Source organism: Lampetra planeri, chromosome 38 (genome assembly GCF_965212315.1).
Source record: "Lampetra planeri chromosome 38, kcLamPlan1.2.h2, whole genome shotgun sequence".
Classification (NCBI taxonomy): domain Eukaryota; kingdom Metazoa; phylum Chordata; class Hyperoartia; order Petromyzontiformes; family Petromyzontidae; genus Lampetra; species Lampetra planeri.
Window position 1 is genome coordinate 1,299,673 of NC_136144.1, and position 25,623 is coordinate 1,325,295.

Below are 25,623 nucleotides of genomic sequence, written 5' to 3' on the forward strand. Positions count from 1 at the left end.
CTAAACTCACCAGACGGCTCACTGGCACTAAACTTACCACATGGCTCACTGGCACTCAGCTCACCACATGGTTCACTGGCACTAAACTCACCACACGTTTCACTGGCACTAAACTCACCACACAGCTCACTGGCACTAAACTCACCACATGGCTCACTGGCACTAAACTCACCACACGGCTCACTGGCACTAAACTCACCACACAGCTCACTGGCACTAAACTCACCACACAGCTCACTGGCACTAAACTCAACCCACAGCTCACTGGCACTAAACTCACCACACGGCTCACTGGCACTAAACTCACCACACAGCTCACTGGCACTAAACTCACCACATGGCTCACTGGCACTAAACTCACCACACGGCTCACTGGCACTAAACTCACCAGACGGCTCACTGGCACTAAACTCACCACACGGTTCACTGGCACTAAACTCACCACACAGCTCACTGGTACTAAACTCACCACACGGCTCACTGGCACTAAACTCACCACACAGTTCACTGGCACTAAACTCACCACATGGTTCACTGGCACTAAACTCACCACAAAGCTCACTGGCACTAAACTCACCACACAGCTCACTGGAACTAAACTCACCACACAGTTCACTGGCACTAAACTCACCACATGGCTCACTGGCACTAAACTCACCACATGGTTCACTGGCACTAAACTCACCACATGGCTCACTGGCACTAAACTCTCCACACAGTTCACTGGCACTAAACTCACCAGACGGCTCACTGGCACTAAACTCACCACATGGCTCACTGGCACTAAACTCACCAGACGGCTCACTGGCACTAAACTTACCACATGGCTCACTGGCACTAAGCTCACCACATGGCTCACTGGCACTAAACTCACCACACGGTTCACTGGCACTAAACTCACCACACGGCTCACTGGCACTAAACTCACCACACAGCTCACTGGCACTAAACTCACCACATGGCTCACTGGCACTAAACTCACCACACGGTTCACTGGCACTAAAGTCACCGCACAGCTCACTGGCACTAAACTTACCAGATGGCTCACTGGCACTAAACTCACCACACAGCTCACTGGCACTAAACTCACCACACAGCTCACTGGCACTAAACTCACCACACAGCTCACTGGCACTAAACTCACCACACGGCTCACTGGCACTAAACTCACCACACAGCTCACTGGCACTAAACTCACCACACGGCTCACTGGCACTTAACTTTCCACACAGTTCACTGGCACTAAACTCTCCACACGGCTCACTGGCACTAAACTCACCACACGGTTCACTGGCACTAAACTCACCACACGGCTCACTGGCACTTAACTTTCCACACAGTTCACTGGCACAAAACTCACCACACGGCTCACTGGCACTAAACTCACCACACGGCTCACTGGCACTAAACTCACCACACGGCTCACTGGCACTAAACTCACCACACGGCTCACTGGCACTAAACTCACCACACGACTCACTAGCACTAAACTCACCACATGACTCACTGGCACTAAACTCACCACACTTCTCACTGGCACTAAACTCACAACACAGCTCACTGGCACTAAACTCACCACACAGCTCACTGGTACTAAACTCACCACACAGCTCACTGGCACTAAACTCACCACACAGCTCACTGGCACTAAACTCACCACACGGTTCACTTGCACTAAACTCACCACATGGCTCACTGGCACTAAACTCTCCACACAGTTCACTGGCACTTGACTCACCACACGGTTCACTGGCACTAAACTCACCACATGGCTCACTGGCACTAAACTCACCAGACGGCTCACTGGCACTAAACTTACCACATGGCTCACTGGCACTAAGCTCACCACATGGCTCACTGGCACTAAACTCACCACACGGTTCACTGGCACTAAACTCACCACACGGCTCACTGGCACTAAACTCACCACACGGTTCACTGGCACTAAACTCACCACACGGCTCACTGGCACTAAACTCACCACACAGCTCACTGGCACTAAACTCACCACATGGCTCACTGGCACTAAACTCACCACACGGCTCACTGGCACTAAACTCACCAGACGGCTCACTGGCACTAAACTCACCACACGGTTCACTGGCACTAAACTCACCACACAGCTCACTGGTACTAAACTCACCACACGGCTCACTGGCACTAAACTCACCACACAGTTCACTGGCACTAAACTCACCACATGGTTCACTGGCACTAAACTCACCACACAGCTCACTGGCACTAAACTCACCACACAGTTCACTGGCACTTAACTCACCACACGGCTCACTGGCACTAAACTCACCACATGGTTCACTGGCACTAAACTCACCACATGGCTCACTGGCACTAAACTCCCCACACAGTTCACTGGCACTGAACTCACCACACGGTTCACTGGCACTAAACTCACCACATGGCTCACTGGCACTAAACTCACCAGACGGCTCACTGGCACTAAACTTACCACATTGCTCACTGGCACTAAGCTCACCACATGGCTCACTGGCACTAAACTCACCACACGGTTCACTGGCACTAAACTCACCACACAGCTCACTGGCACTAAACTCACCACACAGCTCACTGGCACTAAACTCACCACATGGCTCACTGGCACTAAACTCACCACACGTTTCACTGGCACTAAAGTCACCGCACAGCTCACTGGCACTAAACTCACCACACAGCTCACTGGCACTAAACTCACCACATGGCTCACTGGCACTAAACTCACCGCATGGCTCACTGGCACTAAACTCACCAGACGGCTCACTGGCACTAAACTCACCACACGGTTCACTGGCACTAAACTCACCACACAGCTCACTGGTACTAAACTCACCACACGGCTCACTGGCACTAAACTCACCACATAGTTCACTGGCACTAAACTCACCACATGGTTCACTGGCACTAAACTCACCACAAAGCTCACTCGCACTAAACTCACCACACAGCTCACTGGCACTAAACTCACCACACAGTTCACTGGCACTAAACTCACCACATGGCTCACTGGCACTAAACTCACCACATGGTTCACTGGCACTAAACTCACCACATGGCTCACTGGCACTAAACTCTCCACACAGTTCACTGGCACTGAACTCACCACACGGTTCACTGGCACTAAACTCACCACATGGCTCACTGGCACTAAACTCACCAAACGGCTCACTGGCACTAAACTTACCACATGGCTCACTGGCACTAAGCTCACCACATGGCTCACTGGCACTAAGCTCACCACACGGTTCACTGGCACTAAACTCACCACACAGCTCACTGGCACTAAACTCACCACATGGCTCACTGGCACTAAACTCACCACACGGTTCACTGGCACTAAAGTCACCGCACAGCTCACTGGCACTAAACTCACCACACAGCTCACTGGCACTAAACTCACCACATGGTTCACTGGCACTAAACTCACCACACGGCTCACTGGCACTAAACTCTCCACACAGTTCACTGGCACTAAACTCACCACACGGCTCACTGGCACTAAACTCACCACACGGCTCACTGGCACTAAACTCACCACACGGTTCACTGGCACTAAACTCACCACACGGTTCACTGGCACTAAACTCACCACACAGTGTATTGGCACTGAAGTCACCACGGCTCACTGGCACTAAAGTCACCGCACAGCTCACCAGGACTAGAGCTCACTGCGTGTGTCTATGCATGTGTTTGTCTGTGGGGAGCAGTAGTGTAGCGGTTAGCGCGCTGCGTTACGAACCAAGCGACCCGGGTTCGACTCCCGCTCATGGTCAACACTGGTGACGATTATCTGAACAAGGTCCTAGGCCTCCCCTAGGTCGACTCCGCCTCAAATTAGTACCTTGTACGGTGTGTAGTAAACATCGCCACTGGGTGGTGCTGGCCACCCTCCCCTCGTGTGCGGTCCGGCTTTCACAGGTGCTGCTCGCTAACAGCACTTGCCCCAACAGTTTGCTAAAGATTCATACTCTTTGTTTTTTTCGGTAAAGTCAGGTAGGTAAAAACATTTTTTAAAAATTAAATCACGACGTTTCGGGCGCAACACAAGCGTCCTTCTTCAGGTGGGGACAACGTAGCCAAAGCACAACCGCTTAAGTGTGTCTAAGAGATGGCTGTGACGAGGAATTATATAGTCACAGGGGATGGAGAGAGGGGAGGGGCCATGGTGAGTGTGTGGGCGGGCTGTGGACTGGGAGGCAACGGTGTGAAGCACGGGGGGGGGGGGGGGGGCGCTGGGAGGCAACGCATGGAATTCAAACTGAAGCTTTGTGATGCAGGAGGTGGAAGTAGATAAGAAAGCTAAGATTAAGCAGCCTTTTGTTATGCTGCCGGGGGGGTAAATTAGAAATGCGCAAGATGAACAACAACGTGTGGTAATGGTGATGGTAGTGTGTGAAGCTGGGGGTAACAGACTGGGAATATGGATATGATTATGAAAATAAATCTAAACTGGTTGTTTAGCAGTAAACTGCACGGCAGCTAAAGTTTAACTTGGTTAATTACATCCTTCCAATGATTACTCAATTTGAATCCATCATCTCGGTTGAAGTTATGTCTATGTTTGTATATCTGGAAAATTAGAAAGGCGCAAGGTAAACTTGCACGCTCGAAATAACGTGTGGCAATGGTGATGGTAGTGTGTTAAGCTGGGAGTAGAAGACTGGGAATATGGATATGAATATGAAAATTAATATTAACTCGCTGTCTAGCAGTAAACTGCACGGCAGCTAAAGTTTAACTTGGTTAATTACATCCTTCCAATGATTGCTCAATTTGAATCTATCATCTCGGTTGAAGTTATGTCTATGTTTGTATATCTGGATGGCTTCATGGACAAATCTGTGGTAATATCCAGGAGGCTTGCAGAGTACCTTGGTATCGGAGAACACTGCCATGAGAACCAGCAGTATTATAACAGTGGTCAGCTACGGCCGAAGAATTCGTCCTGCCGTGCTTCGAATCTGACTTGTGCTCGCGAATGCGGTCAGAAATATGTCGTTTCGTTTCCCCGATATAACAATCACCACAGGTGCAACTCAGTTTGCAGACACCAGGGTACTGTAAGTTAGGAATGACATCCTTTATGGATGGGATCAGATCACGGATCTTGTGTACTGTACTGATTTGGACCTGGATCTTGTGTTTGTTTAGAATTTTGGAAATCTTGTTGGTAACGCCTGCTATGTATGGCAACGTAATGATTTTGATCGGATTCTCAGGGGGTTGTTTCTCCACGGTGGTAATCTTCAAATCTAGAATTAAGTTTGCTAAGGCTACACGGGGGCAGGGGGTGGTAACCTTTTTCTTTGTCTTTGTCTCGTCCAGAATGGCACCCTCATTTTCGGCTGCCGAGACGAGCAGGAGTGCCCCTGCGACCTGGGCGCCCTCGCCCACCACCTGCGCCCGCTCTTCCCACCGCCGCCGCCCGCACCGAGCGCGGCGCACGCGGAGGCCGCCATGCCGGCCCGCCGGCACCAGCGGCGGCGGCGGCAGCGGCGCGCGGAGACGGAGCGGGCAGTGGGCGGCCTAGTGGGCCTCATCGTCCACGCGCTGCTCAGCCCCCTGGGGGGGCCTGGCGGGGTGGACGTGGTTGGGGGGGGAGGGGCGGGGGGGCCCCCCCCTCCCCCGACCTGCCAGGCCAGCCTGTATGCACGCAGCAGGGGGCACGCGTCCAGCGGTGTGTGGCAAGCACGCACGCACTTACGTGCATGTGTGTAGAGTGAGATGGGAGTGTGTGTGTGTGTAGAGGAGTGGGGAGCGGTAGTGTAGCGGTTAGCGCGCTGCACTACGAACTTGGCGACCCGGGTTCGATTCCCCCTCACGGCAAACACCAGTGACGATTATCTGAACCGGTTCTGGGCCTCCCCTAGGTCGACTCAGCCTCAAATGAGTACCTGGTGCGGTGTGTAAACATCGCCGCTAGGGAGACAAAGGCAGTCGGGCGTGGTGCTGGCCACTCACCCCCTCGTGTACCGTTCCGGCCTTCATAGGTGCTCGCTAACAGCACTTGCCCCTACAGTCTGTTAAGGCTATACGGGGGATCTTTGTCTTTGTAGAGGAGTGTGTGTGTGTAGAGGAGTGTGTGCATGTGTGTAGAGTGAGAGGGGAGTGTGTGTAGAGGAGTGTGTGTGTGTGTGTGTAGAGGAGTGTGTGTGTAGAGTAGTGTGTGTAGAGTGAGAGGGGAGTGTGTGTGTGTGTAGAGGAGTGTGTGTGTATGTAGAGGAGTGTGTGTGAGTAGATTGAGAGGGATGTGTGTGTCAAGGAGTATGTGTGTGTGTAGTCTGGACCACTGGACGGGTTTCGCGGTATTGGAAGGATGCCCTGGTGGTCCCCTCTTTAAGAATGGGGACCGCATAGACTGCAACAACTACAGGGGCATCTCACTCCTCAGTGTGCCGGGAAAGGTCCTGGCAAGGATTATCCAACATCACCTTGCCAGGCTCGCTGAGGAGAGGCTTGCGGAGACTCAATGTGGTTTCAGGAAAAGGCGGTCCTGCACAGATGCCATATTTTCTGTCCGTCTGATACAATGGGAGGCTGAGCAATGCCCGGGTGCAGTCAAGGGATGGCTTCCTATTGGTCAACCATGTTATGTATGCCGATGATCTGGTAATTCCTGCTCACTCAGAGGAGCAGTTGGAAGCGCTGCTGCTGAACCTGGAGCGTGCCACTAAGAGGTGGGGCCTTACCATCAGCCCCAACAAAACTAAGCACCTGCCTGGGTATTTTGTACCATCGGACACTCCACCCCCACAACTCCCAATTGGTGATGGGGCAGTTGTGGATAGAGTGGAGAGTTTCCTATACCTGGGCAGTATGTTCATGACCGGCTCCGCTTTGACAGGAGAGGTTTGACTCCGAATCAGTCGAGTGGCATTATCTTTCCATCGGTTACGTAACGCTGTGTGGAAGCTACCTGATCTATCACTCCGCACGAAGCTTCAGGTCTTCTCGGCCACGGTCATTCCCTCCCTTCTCTACGCTTGCAAAACGTGGACACCCCTAATGGAAAATCTTCGCTAGTTAGAAACATTTAGGCTGGCCTGCCTACGATCCATCCTGGGTTTAACCAGGCTGGATTGTGTGAGGAGCTCACAAATCCTTGAAAGATGTGGACAAAGTCCCATCGGTGAGCTCCTCCGGCAGGCAAGGCTGCGTTGGCTGGGTCATGTAGCCCGTATGCCCAGCCACCGCATGCCTAAACAGCTTTTGTTCAGCCGGATCGAGGGGGCTAAACGGGCGCGGCACGGGCTAGAGAAGAGATGGAGTGATGTGGTACAGGAGGATGTGGAGCTGAGTGGACTTGATGACTGGTACCAGCGGTGTCAAGATCGGCCTCTGTGGAGGAGGCTCGTGAAGGACGCTACTGGGCAGTTGGAGGCAGTCGCCCTCCAACAACAACGGAGGGCTGAGGAGCGATGCTCACAACAACGAGCGGAGCGCCTGATGGCTAAAGCACAGCAAGTTGGCACAGTAGGGGACACAGGTGATGCATCAGCCAGTCATCTCAGTCAGTCGACCCGTGGCACCTGGGTCTGCCCCGTGACCTCCTGCCAGCAGGCGTTCGACACTTCACGTGGCCTCAAGGTGCACATAGCCTGGCACAAGCGTCGTGGTGACGTCATTGCCACTTAGTGGCGAATGGCGGGTTGTTGTGTGTGTAGAGGAGTGTGTGCATGTGTCAGTCATCTCAGTCAGCCAAACCCATGGCACCTGGGTCTGTCCCGAGACCTGTCAGCGAGCCTTTCACACTTCACGTGGCCTCAAAGTGCACCTGGCCTGGCACAGGCGGCGTGGTGACTTCGTCACTTAGTGACAAATGGCGGGTATTTGTATTGTGTGTGTAGAGTGAGAGGGATATGTGTGTGTAGATGAGTGTGTGTGTAGCTGTGCATGGGGAGCGGGAGTGCAGCGGTTAGTGCGCAGCACTACGAACCCGGCGACCCGAGATTGATTCCTGCTGATGGCCCTAGGTAGACTCAGCCTCAAATTAGTACCTGGTGCGTTGTTTAAAAATCGCCACTGGGGAGATAAAGGCGGCCGGGCGTGGTGTTGGCCACCCACCCCACCTGTGCATTGCTGGCCTTCATAGGTGCTGCTCGATAACAGCACTTGCCCCAAAAAGTCTCTTAAGGTTATTCAGGGATCATTGTCTGTGATGATACTGCTGGTGATGTTGTGTTGGTGGTGGTGATGAAACAGTGATGGTGGTGTTGGTGATGATACTGCTGGTAATTCTGTGTTGGTGGTGGTCGTGATTACACAGTGATGGTGGTGTTGGTGATGATACTGCTGGTGATGCTGTGTTGGTGGTGGTGATGATACTGCTGGTGATGCTGCTGTGGCGGTGGTGATGATACAGTCTGTCAAGGCTACACGGGTTGAGGGGGGTGGTCGTTGCGGCGTGGAGGTGTCCGTGAGTTGAGGGGCCGAGCGCGTCTCTCCCCGCTTGGTTGTTGCAGGCGGTGAGGCGGCGCCGCTGCCGCAGGAGAGCGTGCTGGCACGCATCCTCGCAGTGCAGCGCCTTGACCTGCTCGACATCGAGGGCATCACCCCCCTGTACCAGCGCGTGCGGGCACACATGCACTCCGCCGGCAGGTGCGTGCTTGCGTGCGCAAGTGTATGCGAGAGTGTGAGTGTGTGCAATGCTGTGTGGAAGCCGCCTGGTCTGTCATTCCACACGAAGTTTCGGGCCTTTTTGGCCACAGTCATGCCCCTCCCCTCTCTATGCTTGTGAAACGTGGACCTCCCTAATGGAACATCTTCGCCAGTTAGAAACATTCAGGCTGGCCTGCCTACGATCCATCCTGGATTCAAGCAGGATGGATTGTGTGAGGATCTCACCAATCCTTGAAAGATCTGGACACAGTCCCATCGGTGACCTCCTCCGGCAGGCGAGGCTGCGTTGGCTGGGTCATCTAGCCCACATGCCCAGCCACCGCATGGTCAGCCCTCTTCTGTTTGGCCAGATAGAGGGGGCAGGACGGGCACAGCATGGGCTGGAGAAGAGATGGGCTGATGCGGTACAGGAGGATGTGGAGCTGAGTGGACTTGGCGATGACTGGTACCAGCTGTGTCGAGATTTCCCCCGGTGGAGGAGGCTCGTGAAGGACGCTGCTGGCCAGTTGGAGGCAGTCGCCCTCTAACAACGGAGGGAAGAGGAGCGACGAACACAACAGCAAGCGGAGCGCCGGGTGACTAAAACACAGCAAGTCGGCCCAGTAGGGGGCACAGCTGTTGCATCTACTGGTCGTCCCATGACCTCCTGTCAGCGAGCCTTCACGTGGCTTCAAAGTGCACCTTCTCTGACCTCACCTGCGACCCATTCACGCCCCCCCCCCCCCGCCGCCAGGTTCTGTGCGCAGCTGGATGAGCCGTTCCAAGCGGCGTTCCGCGCGGGGCTGGGTGACCGCTCCACACGAGACGACGGCTCCCTAGCGTTCGCCATCACAAAGGTAACACCGGAGCTACCCATCACACCATCGCTACCTGTAACACCGTCACTACCCATGAGGGGCCGTCCATAAATGACGTCACGCACCTGGGGGGGGGGGGGGTCAGACATTTGTGACGATGTGTGACGACGGGGGGGGGGGGGGTTTGAGAAATGTGACGTCACATCAAAATGCGCATCTTTAAATAAATATAGACAATACGTTCTACTTCATTAAATTGACTTTTTTTATAAATATTTTCTCTTACAACATCAGAGTGCAGCGCCACATTAAATATGCACTACAATGACAATAGTTTAAAGCAATATGAAGAATGTTTTTTTTTTGGGGGGGGGGGGGCAGAGCTTTGTGACGTCATATTTGAGGAGGGGTCTGACTTTTTGTGACGCCATGTAACTAGGGGGGGGGGTGGTCAAAAATCATCCAAATTCGCGTGACATCATTTATGGACGGCCCCTAACACCATCACTACCCTTAACACCGTCACTACCCCTAACACCGTCACAACCCCTAACACCGTCACTACCCCTAACACCGTCACCACCCCTAACACCATCACCACCCCTAACACCGTCACCACCCCTAACACCACCACTACCCCTAACACCATCACCACCCCTAACACCGTCACCACCCCTAAAACCATCACCAACCCTAACACCATCACCACCCCTAACACCGTCACCACCCCTAACACCATCACCACCCCTAACACCATCACCACCCCAAACACCGTCACCACCCCTAACACCGTCACCACCCCTAACACCGTCGCCACCCCTAACACCATCACCATCCCTAACACCGTCACCACCCCTAACACCGTCACCACCCCTAACACCGTCACCACCCCTAACACCGTCGCCACCCCTAACACCGTCACCACCCCTAACACCAACACCACCCCTAATACCATCACCACCCCTAACACCGTCGCCACCCCTAACACCGTCGCCACCCCTAACACCGTCACCACCCCTAACACCATCACCACCCCTAACACCATCACCACCCCTAACACCGTCGCCACCCCTAACACCGTCACCACCCCTAACACCATCACCACCCTTAACACCATCACTACCCCTAACACCATCACCACCCCTAACACCGTCACCACCCCTAACACCATCACCACCCCTAACACCATCACCATCCCTAACACCATCACCACCCCTAACACCATCACCACCCCTAACACCATCACCACCCCTAACACCGTCGCCACCCCTAACACCGTCACCACCCCTAACACCATCGCCACCCCTAACACCGTCACCACCCCTAACACCGTCACCGCCCCTAACACCATCACCACCCCTAACACCGTCACCACCCCTAACACCATCACCACCCCTAACACCGTTACCACCCCTAACACCGTCACCACCCCTAACACCGTCACCACCCCTAACACCGTCACCACCCCTAACACCATCACCACCCCTAACACCATCACCACCCCTAACACCGTCACCACCCCTAACACCGTCACCACCCCTAACACCATCACCACCCCTAACACCATCACCACCCCTAACACCATCACCACCCCTAACACCGTCGCCACCCCTAACATCGTCGCCACCCCTAACACTGTCACCACCCCTAACACCATCACCACCCCTAACACCATCACCACCCCTAACACCGTCACTACCCCTAACACCATCACGACCCCTAACACCATCACCACCCCTAACACCATCACCACCCCTAACACCATCACCACCCCTAACACCGTCACCACCCCTAACACCGTCACCACCCCTAACACCGTCACCACCCCTAACACCGTCACTACCCCTAACACCATCACTACCCCTAACACCATCACCACCCCTAACACCATCACTACCCCTAACACCATCACCACCCCTAACACTGTCACCACCCCTAACACCGTCACCACCCCTAACACCATCACCACCCCTAACACCATCACCATCCCTAACACCATCACCACCCCTAACACCATCACCACCCCTAACACCATCACCACCCCTAACACCGTCACCACCCCTAACACCGTCGCCACCCCTAACACCGTCACTACCCCTAACACCGTCACCGCCCCTAACACCGTCACCACCCCTAACACCGTCACCACCCCTAACACCGTCACCACCCCTAACACTGTCACCACCCCTAACACCGTCACCACCCCTAACACCGTCACCACCCCTAACACCATCACCACCCCTAACACCGTCACCACCCCTAACACCGTCACCACCCCTAACACCGTCACCACCCCTAACACCATCACCACCCCTAACACTGTCACCACCCCTAACACCGTCACCACCCCTAACACCATCACCACCCCTAACACCATCACCATCCCTAACACCATCACCCCACCCCTAACACCATCACCACCCCTAACACCATCACCACCCCTAACACCGTCACCACCCCTAACACCGTCGCCACCCCTAACACCGTTACCACCCCTAACACCGTCACCGCCCCTAACACCGTCACCACCCCTAACACCATCGCCACCCCTAACACCGTCACCACCCCTAACACCGTCACCGCCCCTAACACCATCACCACCCCTAACACCGTCACCACCCCTAACACCATCACCACCCCTAACACCGTTACCACCCCTAACACCGTCACCACCCCTAACACCATCACCACCCCTAACACCGTCACCACCCCTAACACCATCACCACCCCTAACACCATCACCACCCCTAACACCGTCACCAGCCCTAACACCGTCACCACCCCTAACACCGTCACCACCCCTAACACCATCACCACCCCTAACACCATCACCACCCCTAACACCGTCGCCACCCCTAACATCGTCGCCACCCCTAACACCGTCACCACCCCTAACACCATCACCACCCCTAACACCATCACCACCCCTAACACCGTCACTACCCCTAACACCATCACGACCCCTAACACCATCACCACCCCTAACACCATCACCACCCCTAACACCATCACCACCCCTAACACCGTCACCACCCCTAACACCGTCACCACCCCTAACACCGTCACCACCCCTAACACCGTCACTACCCCTAACACCATCACTACCCCTAACACCATCACCACCCCTAACACCATCACTACCCCTAACACCATCACCACCCCTAACACTGTCACCACCCCTAACACCGTCACCACCCCTAACACCATCACCATCCCTAACACCATCACCACCCCTAACACCATCACCACCCCTAACACCATCACCACCCCTAACACCGTCACCACCCCTAACACCGTCGCCACCCCTAACACCGTCACCACCCCTAACACCGTCACCGCCCCTAACACCGTCACCACCCCTAACACCGTCACCACCCCTAACACCGTCACCACCCCTAACACTGTCACCACCCCTAACACCGTCACCACCCCTAACACCGTCACCACCCCTAACACCATCACCACCCCTAACACCGTCACCACCCCTAACACCGTCACCACCCCTAACACCGTCACCACCCCTAACACCATCACCACCCCTAACACTGTCACCACCCCTAACACCGTCACCACCCCTAACACCGTCACCACCCCTAACACTGTCACCACCCCTAACACCGTCACCACCCCTAACACCATCACCACCCCTAACACCATCACCACCCCTAACACCATCACCATCCCTAACACCATCACCACCCCTAACACCATCACCACCCCTAACACCATCACCACCCCTAACACCGTCACCACCCCTAACACCATCGCCACCCCTAACACCGTCACCACCCCTAACACCGTCACCACCCCTAACACCGTCACCGCCCCTAACACCGTCACCACCCCTAACACCGTCACCACCCCTAACACCGTCACCACCCCTAACACTGTCACCACCCCTAACACCGTCACCACCCCTAACACCATCACCACCCCTAACACCGTCACCACCCCTAACACCGTCACCATCCCTAACACCGTCACCATCCCTTACACCGTCACCACCCCTAACACCATCACTACCCCTAACACCGGCACCACCCCTAACACCGTCACCACCCCTAACACCGTCACCATCCCTAACACCATCACCACCCCTAACACCATCACCACCCCTAGCACCATCACCACCCCTAACACCGTCACCACCCCTAACACCGTCACCGCCCCTAACACCATCACCACCCCTAACACCGTCACCACCCCTAACACCGTCACCACCCCTAACACCGTTACCACCCCTAGCACCGTCACCACCCCTAACACCATCACCACCCCTAATACCGTCACCACCCCTAACACCGTCACCACCCCTAACACCATCACCACCCCTAACACCGTCACCACCCCTAACACCGTCACCACCCCTAACACCATCACCACCCCAAACACCATCACCACCCCTAACACCGTCACCACCCCTAACACCATCACTACCCCTAACACCATCACTACCCCTAACACCATCACCACCCCTAACACCGTCACCACCCCTAACACCGTCACCGCCCCTAACACCATCACCACCCCTAACACCGTCACCACCCCTAACACCGTCACCACCCCTAACACCGTTACCACCCCTAACACCGTCACCACCCCTAACACCATCACCACCCCTAATACCGTCACCACCCCTAACACCGTCACCACCCCTAACACCATCACCACCCCTAACACCGTCACCACCCCTAACACCATCACCACCCCAAACACCATCACCACCCCTAACACCATCACCACCCCTAACACCGTCGCCACCCCTAACATCGTCGCCACCCCTAACATCGTCGCCACCCCTAACACCATCACCACCCCTAACACCATCACCACCCCTAACACCGTCACTACCCCTAACACCATCACGACACCTAACACCATCACCACCCCTAACACCATCACCACCCCTAACACCATCACCACCCCTAACACCGTCACCACCCCTAACACCGTCACCACCCCTAACACCATCACTACCCCTAACACCATCACTAACACCATCACCACCCCTAATACTGTCACCACCCCTAACACCATCACCACCCCTAACACCATCACCACCCCTAACACCATCACCACCCCTAACACCGTCACTACCCCTAACACCGTCGCCACCCCTAACACCATCACCACCCCTAACACCGTCACCACCCCTAATACCGTCACCACCCCTAACACCATCACCACCCCTAACACCGTCACTACCCCTAACACCGTCACCACCCCTAACACCGTCACCACCCCTAACACCGTCACCACCCCTAACACCATCACCACCCCTAACACCATCACCACCCCTAACACCATCACCACCCCTAACACCATCACCACCCCTAACACCATCACCACCCCTAACACCATCACCACCCCTAACACCGTCACTACCCCTAACACCGTCACCACCCCTAACACCATCACTACCCCTAACACCGTCACCACCCCTAACACCATCACCACCCCTAACACCGTCAACACCCCTAACACAATCACTACCCCTAACACCGTCACCACCCCTAACACCATTACCACCCCTAACACCATCACCACCCCTAACACCATCACCACCCCTAACACCGTCGCCACCCCTAACACCATCACTACCCCTAACACCGTTACCACCCCTAATACCATCACCACCCCTAACACCATCACCACCCCTAACACCGTCACTACCCCTAACACCGTCACTACCCCTAACACCCTCACCACCCCTAACACCGTCGCCACCCCTAATACCGTCGCTACCGTAACACCACCGCTACCCATGTGTGTACGTGTGGGCGTGTGTGCGTTGGCTGGGTCACACATCCCGCGTGCCCATCCACCACATGCCCAGCCACCGCAGGCCCAAGCAGCCAAATTGGCGCGGCATGCGCCGGAGAAGAGATGGGCTGATGCGGTGCCTGAGGTTGTGGAGGGGTGTGGAAAAACATTTGTGCTGGGGAGACAAAGGCAGCAGGGTGTATTGTTTGTGCGTGTGTCTGTATTGGCATAGTGCTTGCCACCCACCCCATCGTGTGCCGTGCCGGTCTTCATAGGTCCTGCTCGCTAACAGCACTGGCATCAACAGTCTGTTTTGGCTATCCAGGGGATCTTTCTTTTGTTGATTGCGTGTGAATGTGTGTGTAAGTGTAGTGTCGTGGTTAGTGCGCTGCACTTCGAACCCTGCGACCGAGTTCGATTCTCGCTCATGGCTGACACCAGTGACGATCATCTGAACCATTCTGGGCCTCCCCAAGGGCTTCTGAGCCTCAAATGAGTACCTGATGCGGTGTATAAACATCGCCACTGGGGAGACGAAGGTGGTGAGGCGTAGTGCTGGAAAACCACCCCCTCGTGTGCTGTGCCGGCCTTCATCAGTACCGCTCGCTAACAGCACTTGCCCCGACGGTCTGTTCAGGCTATACGAGGGATCTTTGTCTTTGCATGCTGCTCACGATGGCTCCGTCTCGCGGGTATCGCAATCTGGCACGTGGCTGGCTGTGCGTGCGTGTGGGTGCCACGTGCGTGCCACGTGTGTGCCACGTGTGGTGGCGCTTGCCACGTGCAGATCCGCCAGTATCTGGTCTCCATGACGGCAAAGGACGTGTCGGTGATGATCGCGGTGGCGCCCAGCAGGCCGGCACACGGGCAAGTATGGGGGTGGGGGTGGTGTTGAATGGTGGTGATGATGGTGGTGGTGATAATGATGGCGATATTGGTGGTGGTGGTGGTGATGATGATGATGGTGATAATGGTGGTGGTGATAATCAATGGTGGAGCCAGGATTTTCAGGTAGGGGGGGCAACCCCTCCAGCAATGAAAAATGATAGAGGAGTTGTTATTAAGGAAGGACTTGTCCCTTGCTTTTTATTTGACGTGTGTGCGGTGATGGCGCAGCCATTGATCAAGGGTCGAATTCAATCCGTGTGTGATCGGCATCGCGCTCGCTGAAGGTGAATGCCTTCAGGGAAGTCGTGTACTGTATACGCAACTGCGCACAATTCTGTGAGTCACTTATAACTGCTTTGCCGTTACTTATTGCCAATTATGGACTCAGACTATTCATCTCATAGAGTCCCTGGCACGTAATAATATGCTACACAGTGGCAGTGGGAGTCGCAAAATGCCGATTTATTACTAATAAACCCCAATGATCCGATCGAAATTAGGAATTTCGATCGGATCATTTGGGGGGCACGTGCCACCCACCACCCCCCCCCCCCCCACTGGCTCTGCCAGTGGTGATAATGATGGTGGTGATGGTGGTGGTGGTAATGGTGGTGGTGATGTGGTTGTGGTGAGCGGCAGTGTCGTAGTTAGTGCCCAGCTCTATGAAACCGGCGACCTGAGATCGATTCCCACTCACGACCAACACCAGTGACGATTATTTGAACCTATTCTGGGCCTCCCCTAGGTCGACTCGACCTCAAATTTTTACTTAGTGCGGCGTGTAAACATCGCCACGAGGGCGACAAAGGCGGCCGGGCGTGGTGCTGGCCACCCACCCCCTCGTGTGCCGTTCCTGCCTTCATAGGTGCTCGCTAACAGCACTTGCCCCAACAGTCTGTTAAGGCTACACGGGGGATCTTTGTCTTTGATGATACTGTTGGTGATGATGATACTGCTGGTGGTGGTGGGTTTTGGTGATGATCCTGTGATGCTGTGTGGTGGTGATGCTGCTGCTAGTGATGCTGTGTGGTGGTGGTGATGATACTGCTTGTGATGTTGTGTGGTGGTGATGCTGCTGCTGGTGGTGGTTCTTCTACGTTGATGCCACTGCTACCCGCACTAATGGTGGATGAGAGGTGTGGGTGGGTGCAGAAAAAGTGGCAAGTTGCTGTTGGTGATGAATTCTATAACAAACTGCTGATGATGATGAATTCATTCACAAAACTGCTGCTGATGATGAATTCTATAACAACGATAAATTAAATTCTATAACAACGATAAATTATATGACGACGCTGCTGATCATGAATTCTATGGTAAAGCTGCTGATGATGAATCGTATGGCAAAGCTGCTGATGATGATGAATTCTATAACAACGCTGCTGATGATGAATCATATGGCAAAGCTGCTGATGATGATGAATTCTATAACAACGCTGCTGATGATGAATTGTATAACAAGGCTGATGATGATGATGATGAATTATATAACAAAGCTGCTGCTGATGATGATTAATTCTATAACAATGCTGCTGATGATGATGATGAAATCTGTGACAGATGATGATGATGAATTCTATAACAAAGCTGCTGATGATGAATTCTATAAAAATGCTGCTAATGATGATGATGAATTCTATAACAACGCTGCTGATGATGATGAATTCTATAACAATGCTGCTGATGATGATTAATTATATGACAAAGCTTCTGCTGATGATAATGAATTCTATAACAACGCTGCCGCTGATGATGAATTCTATAACAACGCTGCTGCTGATGATGAATTCTATAACACTGCTGCTGATGATGAATTATATAACAACGCTGCTGCTGATGATGAATTATATAACAAAGCTGCTGCTGATGATGAATTTTATGACAACACTGCCGCTGATGCCACTAAGACCCCCTCCACTGCTCTGCCTCCGCACCCCCACCCCCAAATCGCAACAACTCAGCCCCCCGGCCGAAGCAGTGGATGAGCTCCCCCCCACATACGTAGGCGCCGGCGCGGGCGCCTTCCCCCTGCGCTTTTCCGTCTCCGTGCTCGACCTGGACCCCAAGCCCATGGACAAGATCCCACACCACCATCAGCAACACTGCCTCATCCTGCGCAGCTACCTGATGGCGCACATGGGGTTGGCACCGGTGGGAGGCATGGGCTCGTTGGCGCCGGTGACCACGCCACACATCGGCGTGGAGGAGGAGGATGAGGAGGAGGAAGAAGAAGAGGAGGAAGAAGAAGAGGAGGAGGAGGAAGAGGAGGAGGAAGAGCGGCGAACTCCGGATACCGAATCTGGCTCCCCGGCGTCGTGGTCGATGCCGGTGACGTCGCCGCAATCGCCGGCACCACTGGGCCGGCCGTCGCCGCTGGCGCTGTGCGCCACGCTGAGGTCGTAGGGGTAGGGGCGGCGTGGCGCTGAGCGTCCCGCCGGCCGCTCCGTACAGAGCCTACCGTGACCGTAGAGCTACCCCACGCCGCCTCCACACTTCACACGCACACACACGTACGCACACACACGGACACACACCGTGAAGTTGGTGGGGCAAACGAGGCAGTGGTGGGGGGGGGGGGGTTTCACACCACACGCACACACGCTCCTGCACGCATGCACCCACACGCGCTTAAATGGTGGGTGACTGCCGTGCGTCGTAACAGTTGGAACAGGTCACGCTACAGACAGTACCCGTTATGGCAGAATCTGGGTGCGGTGCTTCTGTGCACTTGCGACCGCTCCCTGCCTTCACCGTCGCACCATCACCAAATTCAGCGCTGACCGGCGTGTCGACTTTCACCCCCAGACCTACGCGATCGCCCCACGCTCGTCTGCGGTACCAAACCCTCAGCGAAGGGGGTCCATTGCATTTCCTGGAGCGGATCGCCTGCTGAGCGTGCGCCCAGCCTGTCGGTCCTGCCGTGCCTACTTTTTCCACTGCCATGCCAGCGCAGCTCGCGAGGCGCCAGGTTCCCCCCCTCCCCCCTCTCTCCTGTGTATGGGCCAGAGGTCGTCGCTTGAAAAAGAAGTGATCTCAGAGGTAGCTCTGTGATATCCGCTTCAGCGTAGCCTGTTCTGAGTGGACCAGAGGTCTATTGAAGAAGGGATCTCAGAGGTAGCTCTGTGATATCCGCTTTCACGAGGCCGTTCTCAACGCTGATCATTCGACTCCTCTTGAAACTCAGCGCTGTGGGCATCTTCCCCCACGCTGGGAGTGGTATCCATATTTAAGTTGTTTCGTTGCTGTAATTAAGGACTGTATTTATTCACGTCGAGGGGCTAAGGAAAGAGTCCCGGATACTGGTCTACACAGTAGTCGTCACCACCTGCTGCGTTCAGAAGCATCAGCGCGAGCTGCTGTAGAAGCTGTAGCCAAAAGCAAGAAGAGCAGCAGTGGAAGAAGCAGCAATATGATGAGAATCGCTCTCATCCACTGCAGCAATACCATCAGCAGCAGTGTTCGTAGCAGCAGAAATCTCATCAGCAGCAGCAGCTGTTGCAGACCGCGCTCATTGTTACGCAACAGAGCAGCGGCGGGGGTGGGGGGTTACACAACGCGCCCGTGCGCAATAACAAACAAAACAACACGGGCACACACACACACATGTGCTGAGTTGGCATGAGCTCTTCCCGTGTTAGCCGCCACCGCCGCCGCCGTCGGTGGCATGAATGCAGCAGCTGTGAATGCCACAGCCAGTCGCTCGCCCCGCTGTTTGTTACAAGCGACTTCCATCAACACCACTACCACTACCACCTCTTACTTCACCATCACCTCCACCATCACCACTGCCATGACCACTACCTCTACCATCACTACCAACAGCAACCTTTTGCCACTAAGTGGTGGTGACGTCACCATGGCACTTGTGCCAGGCTAGGTGCCCTTTGATGCCACGTGAGGTGTCGAAGGCGCGCTGGCAGGAGGTCATGAGACAGACCCAGGTGCCATAGGTTGACTGAGAAAACTGGCTGATGCACCACCTGTGCTCCCTACTGTGCCAACTTGCTGCGTTTTAGCCGCCCGGCGCTCCACTCATTGTTGTGAGCGTCGCTCCTCCGCCCTCCTTTGTTGCTGGAGGGCGACTGCCTCCAACTGCCCAGTAGCAGCGTCCTTCACGAGCCTCCTCCACAGATGCCGATTTTTACACCGCCTGTACCGTTCATCGGCAAGTCCACTCAGCTCCACGTCCTCCTGTGCCGCATCAGCCCATCTCTTCTCCAGTCGGTGCCATTCCCGTTTTAAGCCCCCTCTATCCGGCCAAACAGAAGCCGCTTGTGCATGCGGTGGCTGGGCATGCGGGCTACATGGCCACGCCAACGCAGCCTTGCCTGCTGGACGAGCTCACTGATGGGAATGTGTCCACATCTTTCAAGGATTCGTGAGCTCCTCACACAATCCAGTCGGGTTAAACCCAGGGTGGATCTTAGGCAGGTCAGCCTGAAGGTTTTCAAACTTGCCCACATGTTCCATTAGAGGGGTCCACGTTTTGCAAGCATAGAGGGGGGGAGTATGACTGTTGCCGAGAAGACCCGAAGCTTCGTGTGGACCAACAGGCCAGGTAGCTCCACACAGCGTTCCGCTGTTTATGAAACGATAATGCTGCACGATTGATTAGGAGTGAGACCCCCACTGCCAAACCTTACCTGGTCATAAGCACACTGCCCAGGTACGGAAACGTCTCCAACTCCTGCAACCACCACCAACACGACAGCCATCACCAATTACACGTGCACTTCTGTTCGAGTTTTAAGTGCAGTGTCTGCGGTGATTAGAGGTGATGCCGATTGCAGTGGGAGTAGTTATAGCGGTGGCATTGCGAGTGGTTGGTAGTGGTGGTGGTGATGGAGTTACTACAACTGCCGTGTCGGCTCTTGTGCCCTGGACTCTCCAATTCGCCAAGACGCCGGAATCGTTTGGGGACGAGTGTCTCCGATATAAATCTCCGCCAGCCCTGCCCCCCAGGCTACACTTGGAGCTGCCCTGGGCCTGCGTTTAGGGCCAGGGGCCCCCCAACCGTGCCCCGGTTGACCACGTGCTAATTTGGGGTTGTTCATCAGGAACAATGTTAAATTATTTGTCCGGGAAAACCTTTGCCGAGTCTCTGGACTCGCCGTGTAGGGAAAGCTCCTTGCTCCGTTGAGATTTTTGCTTTCGTTAATCCTTTTTTTTCGTGAATTTACTCAACAGACCGAGAGCCACAGCCCTGATCTCCCCCACCACCAGACACCCCTAAGCCGGTTTAACCCGTTCACGGGCGGCCCTGACCCCCCCCTCCTCCCCCCACCTGGTTTAGCCTCCTGTGAGGAGGTGAGGGTTCGAGTCGCACGTTAGGGATGTGGCTCGGAGGGCCTCGCTGATCTGTGCATAAACCACGTTGCCTCCTCACTGAAGTATGCACACGTGCGTGCGTGTTTGCGTCTATGCGTGCGTGCATATGTGCGCGTGTATGCGTGCACGTGTGTGTGCGCATGTGTGTGTGTAAACTAACTTTAGCCATGACATTTGAGCTCTGTTAGGCTTAGGGTTAAGAGCTTTGCACACTCGAACAGGGGTGTGGACTCGCCAGTGTGTAAGCTCACCTCGCCGGTGAGCTTGTGTGCACGTGATCTCGTCTGTAGGCTCACGACTGTGTGTGCGCGCTAATGTGTACAACTGCTGGTGTGTGTGCGCGTGCCCTGGTGTGTGACCTCACTGATGTGCGCCACACTCTTGTGGAAGGTCAATAGCGTGCAAGCACACGAGTAATGAGTGCCGTGAGTGTGCGGTGAGTGTGCGGGTTGACGCGTCTCCGTAGCAGTGTTACTCAGCCGCCCCTTCCTTCCCCACGTGCGGATTCATCTTGGCCCACCGCATGCTGGCTACGTGCGATTCAGATCTCCACGTGGACACCACGACGTCACGCGTTGCGATGTGCTCACACGATGTACACGTCACGTGCGCCAAGAGCTGCGTGCATTGCACGTGACGAACGCGATTGCAGGTGGACCTGGATCGACCGATGTCACGTCAGCGTGATGTACGTGGCCCGCACACGTGATGCGTACTCTGCTGATGTGTCTACAGAGGGGGGGGTGCCCCCTCCCCAATGCCTTCAAACTAAACCGGAAGTATTAAGTCCGACACTGACGTCCATGCGCGGACCCCCTCGCCCCCCCGCCCCCCAACCGCGGGGCCCGGGGCTGTCGCTCCAATTCGCCGTACCCCTCGGGGCGGCTTTGGCACGCGGGTGGCTGTGGTGCTGCACAGGTTGTGAGCACTGCGTGCGGGGGGCGGCCTGGCCCGTTGTGTGTGCGCGTGGCTGGGCAGGGCCACTGACATTGATCCCCTGACACGGGCGCCACGAGATTCTTTCCAAATTTAACAGCTGCACGTTTGAACGTCGAGCGGGTCCGTGTTTGTGCGTGTTTGTCTCTGTGTGTGTTACGTGCGGGTGGCGGTGGCGCAGTGGTTAGCGCGCTGCGCTCCGAAACCCGCCAGAGACCCTTGTTGGATTCCCGCTCACGGCCAACTGCGGCGATGATGATCTTCAACCGGTCCTGGGCCCTCCCCTAGGTCGACTCGGCCTTAACAATGTGTTATCTGTTGCGGTGTTGAAAAGCATCAGCAATGGGGAGACAAAGGCGGCCGGGCGTGGTTCTGGCCACCCACCCCCTCGTGTGTCGTGCCGGCTTTCATAGGAGCTGCTCGCTAACAGCACTTGCCCCGACAGTCTGTTAAGGCTACACAGGGGTGCGAGGGGGGAGACTTTGTCTTGTCTGTATGCTGGTGTGAGTGGGGTGTACACGTGTGTGAGTGTGAGTGGGGTGTACACGTGTGTACGAGTGTTTTTGTACGCGGAGGCGACAGTCTCCATGAGGCTCGGTGATGGGGATGACGGGGGATCAAGTGCTGGAAGACGGAAGGACGGATCGAGCGGGGGGGGGATGGGTGGGGGTGAGAGGGGAGAGGGTGAGGATAGAGTGGGGGTGGTGTGAGTGGGGAGAGGGTTAGGATAGAGTGGTGGGGTGGTGTGAGTGGGGAGAGGGTTAGGATAGAGTGGGAGTGGTGTGAGTGGGGAGAGGGTTAGGATAGAGTGGGGGGGGGGGTGGTGTGAGAGGGTTAGGGCTGAGGATGTAGGAATTGGAGCAGCGATAGGATGTGATGGGTTGAATAGAGGGCTTTGGGGGTTGAAGGGAGCGAGGCAGGGAGGAGGATGGAATAGATGTGTCGCGATAGAAGATGGAGGCATGGAGGAGAATAAGGGACGCAGAATGGGGGGGGGGGGGTGGATTGAGCGATTTAATGGATGGGGGGGGGGGATTGTAAGCGGTTAGCTATTTGAGTGGGGAGTGGATTGTGAGTGAGTGAGTGGTGCGAGGGGCTGGCTGTGAGCAGCTGCTGTGCTGCACGCTGCCGCCGCCGCCGCCACTACCGCGTGGTTTTTCAATGAGATTTGTACTCCGCGGAGCTCAATAAAAAACTGAACTCGATGAGTTGGCTCCGCGCACGCGCTCCTTCGCTGGGTGGTGAGGAGCCTGGTGGTGGGGTGTGAGCGGGCTGCATGTGATCGCGGTTGTGTGTGCTGGGCAGGTGGAGGCAGTCGCCCTCCCGCAATAAACGCAGGGCAGAGGAGCGACGCTCACAACAATGAACGGAGCGCCGGGCGCATAAAATAGAGCAAGTTTGCAACAATAGGGGATGCAGCTGGTGTGCATCTACCGGTCATCTCAGTCAGCCAACCCATGGCACCTGAGTTTGTCCCGAGACCTGTCAGCGAGCCGTCGACACTTAACGTGGCCTCAAAGTGCACCTGGCCTGGCACAGGCGCCGTGGTGACATCACCCTCACTTGGTGGTGAATGGCGGGGTGTTTGTGTGTGTAACTCACTTCGTGGTGAATGGCGGGGTGTTTGTGTGTGTGTGTAACTCACTTGGCGGTGAATGGCGGAGTGTTTGTGTGTGTAACTCACTTGGTGGTGAATGGCTGGGTGTTTGTGTTGTGTAACTCACTTGGTGGTGAATGGCGGGGTGTTTGTGTATGTAACTCACTTGGTGGTGAATGGCGGGGTGTTTGTGTGTGTAACTCACTTCGTGGTGAATGGCGGGGTGTTTGTGTGTGTAACTAACTTGGTGGGGAATGGCGGGGTGTTTGTGTTGTGTAACTCACTTGGTGGTGAATAGCGGGGTATTTGTGAGTGTAACTCGGTGGTGAATGGCGGGGTGTTTGTGTGTGTAACTCACTTGGTGGTGAATGGCGGGGTGTTTGTGTGTGTTACTCACTTGGTGGTGAATGGCGGGGTGTTTGTGTGTGTAACTCACTTGGTGGTGAATGGCGGGGTGTTTGTGTGTAACTCACTTGGTGGTGAATGGCGGGGTGTTTGTGTGTGTAACTCACTTGGTGGTGAATGGCGGGGTGTTTGTGTGTGTAACTCACTTGGTGGTGAATTGCGGGGTGTTTGTGTGTGTAACTCACTTGGTGGTGAATGGCGGGGTGTTTGTGTGTGTAACTCACTTCGTGGTGAATGGCGGGGTGTTTGAGTGTGTAACTCACTTGGTGGTGAATGGCGGAGTGTTTGTGTTGTGTAACTCACTTGGTGGTGAATAGCGGGGTATTTGTGAGTGTAACTCTGGTGAATGGCGGGGTGTTTGTGTGTGTAACTCACTTGGTGGTGAATGGCGGGGTGTTTGTGTGTGTAACTGGCTGGTGAATGGCGGGGTGTTTGTGTTGTGTAACTCACTTCGTGGTGAATGGCGGGGTGTTTGTGTGTAACTCACTTGGTGGTGAATGGCGGGGTGTTTGTGTGTGTAACTCACTTGGTGGTGAATTGCGGGGTGTTTGTGTGTGTAACTCACTTGGTGGTGAATTGCGGGGTGTTTGTGTGTGTAACTCACTTGGTGGTGAATGGCGGGGTGTTTGTGTGTGTAACTCACTTGGTGGTGAATTGCGGGGTGTTTGTTTGTGTAACTCACTTGGTGGTAAATGGCGGGGTGTTTGTGTGTGTAACTCACTTGGTGGTGAATTGCGGGGTGTTTGTGTGTGTAACTCACTTGGTGGTGAATGGCGGGGTGTTTGTGTGTGTAACTCACTTCGTGGTGAATGGCGGGGTGTTTGAGTGTGTAACTCACTTGGTGGTGAATGGCGGAGTGTTTGTGTGTGTAACTCACTTGGTGGTGAATGGCGGGGTGTTTGTGTGTGTAACTCACTTGGTGGTGAATGGCGGGGTGTTTGTGTGTGTAACTCACCTGGTGGTGAATGGCGGGGTGTTTGTGTGTGTAACTCACTTTGTGGTGAATGGCGGGGTGTTTGTGTGTGTAACTCACTTCGTGGTGAATGGCGGGGTGTTTGTGTGTGTAACTCACTTGGTGGTGAATGGCGGGGTGTTTGTGTGTGTAACTCACTTGGTGGTGAATGGCGGGGTGTTTGTGTGTGTAACTCACTTGGTGGTGAATGGCGGAGTGTTTGTGTTGTGTAACTCACTTGGTGGTGAATGGCGGGGTGTTTGTGTATGTAACTCACTTGGTGGTGAATGGCGGGGTGTTTGTGTGTGTAACTCACTTCGTGGTGA

General features: G+C 54.9%; 2 protein-coding genes across 3 annotated transcripts in view; both read left to right on the forward strand.

The window, feature by feature from the left end:
* IPPK (inositol-pentakisphosphate 2-kinase) overlaps window positions 1-23,548 on the forward strand; it is a 69,827-nt gene extending 46,279 nt beyond the window's left edge. For both annotated transcript variants that reach the window (XM_078612160.1, XM_078612162.1), the window contains exons 9-13: window positions 5,338-5,689; window positions 8,475-8,610; window positions 9,365-9,467; window positions 15,979-16,058; window positions 18,041-23,548. In XM_078612160.1, the coding sequence (XP_078468286.1) occupies window positions 5,338-5,689; window positions 8,475-8,610; window positions 9,365-9,467; window positions 15,979-16,058; window positions 18,041-18,482 (1,113 nt within the window). In that variant the 3' untranslated portion in view covers window positions 18,483-23,548. The remainder of the gene's footprint in view (window positions 1-5,337; window positions 5,690-8,474; window positions 8,611-9,364; window positions 9,468-15,978; window positions 16,059-18,040) is intronic.
* LOC144731325 (uncharacterized) lies at window positions 9,522-11,927 on the forward strand. The gene is made up of 2 exons (XM_078612394.1): window positions 9,522-9,531; window positions 9,868-11,927. Exons 1-2 carry the CDS (start codon window positions 9,522-9,524, stop codon window positions 11,835-11,837), a joined length of 1,980 nt encoding a protein of 659 aa, XP_078468520.1. The 3' UTR covers window positions 11,838-11,927.
* Window positions 23,549-25,623: the final 2,075 nt, after the last annotated feature.